This window comes from Oryx dammah, unplaced genomic scaffold (genome assembly GCF_014754425.2).
Source record: "Oryx dammah isolate SB20612 unplaced genomic scaffold, SCBI_Odam_1.1 HiC_scaffold_12, whole genome shotgun sequence".
Classification (NCBI taxonomy): domain Eukaryota; kingdom Metazoa; phylum Chordata; class Mammalia; order Artiodactyla; family Bovidae; genus Oryx; species Oryx dammah.
Genome location: NW_024070196.1, coordinates 70,430,259 through 70,438,436, shown reverse-complemented (window position 1 = coordinate 70,438,436; position 8,178 = coordinate 70,430,259). Strand labels below are relative to the sequence as shown.

The following is an 8,178-nucleotide window of genomic DNA, read 5'->3' as shown; positions in this document are numbered from 1 at the left end:
GCCGGCGCGGCCGCGGGCGCCGGGAGCGTGGCGGGCGCGCGGGGGGGCGCGCGCCGCGGCCCGCGGCACCCCGGGCACCGCGCGCGGCGGGGCGGGCGGGCGGCGGGGCGGGGCGCGGGCCGCGCGGGGCTGGAAGCCGCCGGCGGGGGGCGCCCGCGGGCGGAGCCGGAGCCCCAGCGACGCCGAGACCGCCGGTGCCGGCGCTCGAGCAGCAGGTCAGTGGGGGCCCCGGGTCTGGGGTCGCAGGCGGGCGGCCAGGGTCATGGGGCCGGGAGCGCGGGCGGCGCGGACGCCCTCCTCCAGGCGCTCAGCCGCTGCGGCTCTTCCCGCCGCTCCGACAGCCGGTTCGAGGGCTGGGGTCCGCGCCCGGGCGGGCGCGCCGCCGGCTCCCCAGCCCGGTCGGGGGGCGCTGCGCGGACCCCTCCGGGCCGCCCCGGACTGGGCCGGAAGGCGCGCGGGGCAGGTGGTGAGAGGAAGGGGCGAGAGCGCGCGGCCTCGGCGGCAGGGGCGGGGGCGGCGCCGGTGCGCCCGGAGCCCCGGGCCCTCGCCGAGCCCTCGGGGTCCGCAGAGGCCGGCCGGAGCGGAGCGGGCGGCCCCCGCGGGCCGGGACTTCCACAGGCGGAGCGCCCGAGCGTCCCGGCGTCCCGGGGAGTCTGGGTGAGCGGACGGCATCCGAGCGCCTAGGGCGCGGCGAGGGACGGAGCTGAGCGCCGGCCGAGCGCGGGCGCGTCCGGTGGGCGCTGGTGGCGGGAACCGGCCTGGGGGCGCGCCCCGGCGGAGGCCGGGGTGGGGACAGTCCTGGCGGCCCGCTGGGGCCGCCCGGAGCCGAGGCGGGACTGGCGGGAACGGTGGCGGCCCTCGAGGGGCTTGGCTCCAGGTGCCCAGGGGATGGGAGGGCCCCGGGCCAGCGAGGGGAGCTGTCTGCGCTGGGGCGCGGCCACTGCGATGTAGACTTCGATTTCCCCGACTGTACAATGGGAGGAAGGCGGGGGCCGAGGGCTCCGCGGGGGAGAGAAGCTGGGGGCGGAGGGCGTGTCCCCACCCCTTTTTCTCCAGACCGCAGCTGACCCCCGGGGGACGCCTCCTTTTCCCCATTTCAGGCGGCCCCCGAGCCTGCTTCCACCCGCGGGACCTGTGCCCCCTTTCCACGGGGATCCCAGGCTGCTCCCGCCCCCGCACCCGCTGTTAGATCCTCCATGTCACTGCCAAGCCCAGTAGGGTTGCCCCGGGTGTCCGGCCCAGGGCCCGCGATGGACGGTTCTTGGGCGCACAGCGGGCCAGGCAGGTGGGGTGCTGTCGGGGGCTCCTCCTCCTAGGGTGGGCTGGAGAGGCTCTGCCCCTGGGGCCGGGCCCCATCCCGGGCTGTCTGCTCCTCCTCGCTCCGCCCGGGTCCTCTGGAGGTCCCCGGGCTCTCCCAGGCCCCGGATGTCTCTCGGGCCACTGGCCCGTCCCCTTAGAGCAGACCGTGTTCTGGGCTGACCCGGCCTCCCTCTCCAGTGCTTCGGGAAGGCCTGCGGGAGACGAGACTTTGGCCAGGTGAGTCTGTGGGCTTGCGCGTTTCCTTTCTCCCCGGGGGCCTGGGACGTGCAGGCCCCCAGCCACCCCCCTCCCGCCCCCGTCTGCTCCCTAGGAGACCACAGGTCGCGAGGGCCGTGGGCGGCTTCAGGAGCAGCCGGGATTGAGAGGCCCGGACATCCAAACGTTCTGGTCTGGATCCACTCGCTGGGCTTCCTGCCCCGGCCAGTCTGCCTTCTCATCCTGTGAAACACGCAGGATGGTGCGCGCAGGGCTTCATGTTCGGGGCTGTGGCGGGGGGGGGGGCAGACTGGGGCCAGTGCTTGAGCTGGGAAACCCCGCAGAGAAGCGGTTAGGCTTGCAGGGTTGGGGGGCCATCACAAGAGACCGCTGTCACCAGAGGGCCAAGTGACGCGCTGGGTGGGGAGCAGGCGCTTGGCTCCAGGGCATCGTACCCTGCAACCTACGGGGCCCCGGGGCGGCCTTGGGCAGCGTCCACCGTGCAGGGCCGTGGCCCCAGGGGGCTCGCAGCACTGACGTGAAAGCTGCCAGCAGCTCTCGTTCCATCTGACTTGCCTGACTCCCGAGCCCCCTGCCTCTGTGAGCTGGGACTGACTGGTCTTGTGGGCTCTGCCTGTCTGCTGAAATCTGTGCACCCGTGAGAGTCCAGGGCGGCAAGGCCAGAGGCCAGGCAAGGGCTTGAAGGCTGGCTTGAAAAGACATTCTGGGCGGTGTGTGGGTCCGGCGGCCCCAAGGAGACCGCGGGCCTCAGATGCTGAGCTTCAGAAGGATGAGCTCCAGCCCCCCGGGCCTGGGGAGTGTGGGCAGCCACAGGAGGGTTTGCCCTGGAAGCGGGAGGGACGGCAGGAGCTTGGAGCTGCGATGCGGGGAGAAGCCCTTCTGGCCTCCCAGGTGGGGCTGGGAGGGGGCCGGGGTCCCCCCATTGCCTCCTACAGTCGTAGGAGGGCCCCCTGGGCATGGAAGCCATGGGATCCTGACAGGGGAGGGAGGGGCTGGGTGGAGGGGGGCTGCCCTCACTCTAGGGGCAGAGGGTGTGGGAGTCAGAGAGGCAGGGTGCTCCAGCTGTCCAGCCCCCCACCCCCCACAGCCTTCCCTGACACACCTCTGAGCCTCACCCGTCCCCGGAGCGCTCTGCTAGACGGTTCTGGCTGGCACCCGCTCTTGCAGGACAGGCCTGAGTGAGAAGCTGCTGGGCAGGGTCCTTCTGTGGCTCCGACCTCGGTTGCCACCCCCGTTGGTGCAGCTGTCTGTCCTCTGGAAGAGAGACGGCTTTGGGGTGTGCCAGGCGGAGGCAGGCAGGAGCCACCCAGGTGCCTCCCCTGCTGGCAGGGCAGTGGTTTCTGCCCATCTTCACAGGAGTGTTCACCTCTGGCCCCTCAGTAGCCTCTGCAAACTGCAGACGGGGCCGGGGGCCACTGAGGGGTCAGGGAGCCAGCCGCTCGGGCCCATCCACCCCCATCCGCCCCTGGAGCTGCGTTAGCACCTCTCCATGCCTTCGGGGCCCAGAGGTGGGTCTGCCTCCCCCACCCACTGTGTGGACGTCTCCACAAGCCCCGGGCACCGCCCCTTGAGCAGGCCAGCCCCCACGCCGTGCCCCCTATGGTCTGTCCCCATTTGGAAAGCACCCCCCACCTTGCCCTCTTCAAGCACAGGAGCCGGTCCTGCCAGTTGGAGATTCGCCTGGGAGGGCTCTGGGAGCCAAGACCCCCCCCCCAGGGATGTGCAGAGCCTGGGGGACACCCCTCACTCAAGGTCTCGGAGCGTGAGCTGGAGGAATGGGCATCCAAGGGCCTGTGTGAGGAGTGGCCCCTTGGAGGGGGTGTTGGGGAGGTGACCCATCTGAGGCCAGCGGGCCGGGCCTGCAGCCTGTCCAGCATCTGGCCTGGACCCAAGAGGACAGAGGTGGCCCGAGGTCCCCAGCAGGGAGAAGTGTGTGGCCCCAGGGCCTGCTGGGCGGAGGCCCCTTGGGGCGGGCCCAGTGCTGGGAGCACCCTCAGCCCTGCCCCGCCCACATCCTGCCCTCAGGCTCCGAGAGCAGCGGCTGCACCCCGGGGCCTTAGGGGAGGGATTGCAGGCGGTGCCCGCTGGGGGGCTGCCCTTGCCGAGTTCCTCAGGCTGGCAGCCGTGCAGGGCTGGAGGGAGGAGGCCCCTGGCTCCTCCAGGCAGTGCTGGAGTCACTGCTCTGCCCCTGCTGATGCGTCTGGAGAGGGGCCGGGTGGGTCCAAGGCCCTGGGGGTTTGGGGGAGGCATGTGCCCAGACTCGGGGGCCCCAACAGCCAGTGAGTGGCCTGCAGTTGGAGAGGAGCGCAGCTGCCCACCAAGCCCCTCCGTGAGACGGAGGTCGGCGTTGCCCAGGCCGCCTCAGGCTCCAGCCTCCTGCTCTGCGAGGCCTGCGTGACGGTTCTTGGTGCGCCCTCCCGCCCTGATGCTCCCGGCTCGTGTGCGCGCCGGTCCCTTCAGGTGGTTCCCTTCCAGGGCTCTCATTTCTGGTTCGTGTCTGCCCGCCCTTTTCGGCGCTGCCGGGAACTCTCATTCTTTATGGACGCCTTTCCTTTCTCTCTCTGAAGACCCTAAGTACCTTTGATCGTTGTTTTCGGTTACTGGATTGCCTTCGTCTCTTCTGGAACGAGTCTCTGTATTTTAGTCACTGGTTGCTTATCAGTCTTACCCTTAGTTTTCCTCCCGTGCTTTAAAACTGTGCTTCTCAGGCTCTCGGAGTGGAGCTGAGGTCTTGGAGGTGGGGCGTGACCCACACGCCAGGCTGGGTGGCAGCTCTCGGGTCGGCCTCCCGAGACGACAGCGCCTTAAGACCCCGGCTGTAGGCTCGGGCCGGGCAGCGGCCGGCAGCGGGCCCCCTGGGCTCCAGCAAGCGGGGTGCTGCTGGGCACAGGGTCAAGTTCTCAGGAACACTTGCTGAGAAGCTGGTGGAGGGGCCTCAGGCTGGGGCTCTGGAGCCCGGGAAGAGGCCCAGCGTGGCTGCAACAGGCCCAGGCAGTACCCCACCCTTCGAGGTACTCAGGGGCAGGTGTGCAGGGAGCTGCGTGCTAGCTGCCAGGCTCCTCCATCCAGCAGGCCCCAGGGCCCCACCCACTGCCTGTGCATGAGCACAGAAAGCCTCGCCGCTGGGACAGACAAGGAGCCAGGAAGTGTGTGCATTTTGATCACACAAAGGCCAGGCTGGTGAGGGTGAGGAGGAAGGCGGGACGGAGCCTGTCTGCTGGGGAATCCTGTGGGGCTGCCCTCCCCAGGCTTAGCATGCTGCTCCCCGGCACGTGACTCTGGCCTGCCATGGGGTGGCTTCTGCCCTCTGCCCTGTACAATCACGAGGAAATACTGCGTCATTAATACTTAATTGCCCCCCTTGGCTAGCGACAGATGACTCAAGGATTAACGAGGGCCAACAGAGAGGGATAGGAAATTGCCAGATCCGGGTCCCAGCCCCAGCCCTAGCCCTGGTCCCTGGGCCTCCGACCTTCCTGTGGCTTTTGTACACCTCCGAAGGCAGGGCGGCGGGGAGGTGCCCAGAGGCCCCAGGAAGCCTCCTTGCTGCCGTTTTCCATGGGTATTTCCCCAGCAAGTTTCATGGGGGCTCTCAGGTCCCTGCAACCTCCTTTCCTGAGCTCCTCAGCAGGCCGCCTGAGCCTGGGCTCTGGGGTGGAGTCCGGGGGCAGGGGGGCCAGGGGACAGCTCAGGTCTGGGTGGTCAGTGGCAGCCTGGAGCCTGGTTCTCACCAGCTGTGCGCGTTGATTCCTGGTTCCTGTCAGTGACACACGACTGGCTTGAAACAGGCCGTCACGGGAGCATTGATACCCAGCAAAGTCCAGCAAAGGGCCCAGGCTGACTTGGGTCTGATGGCCGGGACGCTCCGGCCGCCTCCAGCCCACCTGCCCCGGGTGGCCCTCGGGCGCTCCACTCGACGCTGGAGAGCCGGGTCTGGCGGATGCCCGGGTGGTCTGTGTGGCCGGGGCTGTGCTCACAGCTGAGGGAGGCAGACGGTGCCCGGGGCACAGGGGCACACTGGCTTCTCGAGGGCCGACCTGGGTGGGAGGGCACCCCCGGCTCCTGGTGGACGGCAGGAGGGCGGCTCCAGTCCGGAGGCCTTGGCGCCCCGGGTGCAGAAGGTGATAGGGAGGCTCTGCGGATTAGAGGTCCTGCCAGGCACTCACCGGAGGGCTTGGCTTAGGGGCTCCAAGGCCCTTCCGTGCCAAGCACCCTGGCTGTTGTGGGGTCAGCCAACATCCGGGGCAGGTGCAGGCGGTGCTCCCCCATCACTGGGGCTCCGGACGGGGCCCAGACAGTCCACCTTCAGCTCCCCAGAAACATGGTACCAATCTGGGTCAGCCGGCCCCGGGGCCCTCAGTCTGGGAGATGGGCCGGGCCCAAGTCAGGCTTCCAGCGTGGGCCACGTGCCGCCAACGCAGCTTCCCCAGGAGAGGCCAAGGGTTAGGGTTGGCAAGGGGTCGGCAGGAGGCCGGCGGCTCACTGATGGGGGGACACAGGTCCCGGGGCCCGCCCGGCGCTGCACCCGGGAGGCCCCCCCAGAGGGGAGCCTGCCCCTTCGCTCCGGTGGGAGGATGGCAAGACCTGGACGCGGAGCTTCTGCAGTCAGGCGCCCCAGGGGATTGCTGCTCCCGGCTGCCGGCCGGAGGCACCAAGGGACCCCGCGTGGCCAGAGGTGGCCCCGGGAGGTCGGTCCGCCCCGCCTCTGCCACCGGCCGGCTCTGTAGCCACTGGCCAGCTCGTGCCCTGTGCGCAACAGGGGCTTGGTGGGAATTGTTTGTGGTGGCTGCAGGCCTGGGAGAGCCTGCAGGCTGCAGGGACCCCTCGGTTTGTCAGGGGCTCCGCCTCCTCTCTGCTGCTCCCTGCTGCTGCGTCACGGGGTGCCCACCACTGGCTGCAACTGCCAGAGGCAGGGGCGGAGCTGTCAGAAGGGAGCTGGGGGGTCCTCTGTCGCAGCGCCACAGCACCTCCTGGATGGGGTGAGAGGACCCGGCACTCTGCATGCAGCTAGGGGCCACGAGCAGCCTTCTCCCAAGGTGGCCTGTCCATCCGATGCCTTGTGTCCTGGAGGACAGATGGGCCAGGCAGCCCCCAGCCCACGTGCGGGCACCCTCGGGCTTCCTGTCCCCGCGGCTCGAGGCCACCACTGCCCACGGGCACCTGGGCCCCTGGCACGGGGAGCTTGGGGCGGGAGGAGGGTGGACTTGGCACAGGGGACCCTGCTGGGCAGCATGGTGGAGTGTGGCGGGGAAGCCTGGGCCGTGGGGAGAGGCCTGAGTGGCGGGGGAGCTCAGGGGCCCCTGGGAGGTGGGCTGCTTCTGCAGAGCTGTCTCGGATTCTTGACACCAGGATATTTTGACTCAGGTGAAGGGGAGGAGCTGTTTCACGCATGCTCATTTCCTGCTCGTAGAACCACGGGTGAGAGCCTAAATGGCCCCCAGAGGCGACTGGGGTCCAGCCTTCCCACTGTGTCAGTGGGGAAACCGAGGCCGGGCACCTCTGAGTCCTGGCTGAGCACCCCCGCGGGCGCGGGAGGAGGCAGCGGGTGGGGCTGAGGAGCGCCCCGCCCAGACGCGCCTCTGCGGTCGGGCACTGCTGGGGGCGGGCCCCCTCCCAGCGCTCAGCACCCCGCTGCACGCCCAGTGGGGCGCCCCGCAGTGCAGCTCCGGGCTCTCAGGGACGCAGCCGCCGGCTGAGCGAGGAGGGTGGTGCCGGCAGACCCAGGGGTTTCCAGGAGAGGGGTGGTGGGGTTGCCACAGAAGGCTCGAGAAGCGAGCTGAGCCCGGGGGCGACAGAAGCGACTCACCTCTGCGAGGTCTTGGCTCCTCTGGGAGAAGAGCACTCGGGCTGACCCCCGCCTTCCCGGAGGGCAGGGGCATGGTGGGTCGCCCTCCGGCCGTGCCTGCCTGCGGGGGGACTTTGGGCGGTGGGGGCCGGGGGTTGCGCGGGTATCTCCGGCCGTGCCCGGAGGTCCAGCTCCTCACGAGGCTTCTCCCCGGGCAGGTGTCTCAGGACCTGAAGCAGAGCTGAGAGATGCCGCCGGAGCGCCTGCAGGGGGCCTGCGTTCTGGAGACGCGCCGTGGGCGGTGAAGAGTGCTGGGGGGAGCCCCTCGACCGACGGCAGGGTCGCCCCGGCTCCTGCGAAGAAGGGGCTCGGGGCCTGGGCGGGGACGGCCGTGCCGCAGCTATGGACCGAGCGCTGGCGCGGCCCGCGTCCTCGCTGAGCCCGCCCGCCGGCCGCCGCGCGCGCCATGGACGGCTTCTCGGCGTACATCGCGGTGGAGCTGGCCATCGCCGTGCTGGCCATCCTGGGCAACGTGCTGGTGTGCTGGGCCGTGTGGCTCAACAGCAACCTGCAGAGCGTCACCAACTACTTCGTGGCGTCGCTGGCGGCGGCCGACATCGCCGTGGGGGTGCTCGCCATCCCCTTCGCCGTGACCCTGAGCACCGGCTTCTGCGCGGCCTGCCACAGCTGCCTCTTCTTCGCCTGCTTCGTCCTGGTGCTCACACAAAGCTCCATCTTCAGCCTGCTGGCCATCGCCGTTGACCGTTACATCGCCATTCGGATCCCGCTCCGGTGAGTCCCGCTCCCGGGGTGCCTCGTGCTGGGGCTGCACCCGTGAGGGGCTGTGCTGGGGGTCA

General features: G+C 70.1%; 1 protein-coding gene across 2 annotated transcripts in view; it reads left to right on the top strand.

Moving 5' to 3' along the window:
- Positions 1–151: 151 nt before the first annotated feature.
- ADORA2A (adenosine A2a receptor) overlaps positions 152–8,178 on the top strand; it is a 15,559-nt gene continuing 7,532 nt past the window's right edge. The window contains exons 1-2 of one of the 2 annotated variants that reach the window (XM_040251198.1): positions 152–215; positions 7,540–8,113. In XM_040251198.1, the coding sequence (XP_040107132.1) occupies positions 7,788–8,113 (326 nt within the window). In that variant the 5' untranslated portion in view covers positions 152–215; positions 7,540–7,787. Of the gene's footprint in view, positions 216–924; positions 1,537–7,539; positions 8,114–8,178 lie in introns of those variants that run through there. The other variant, XM_040251197.1, reaches the window with a different exon arrangement.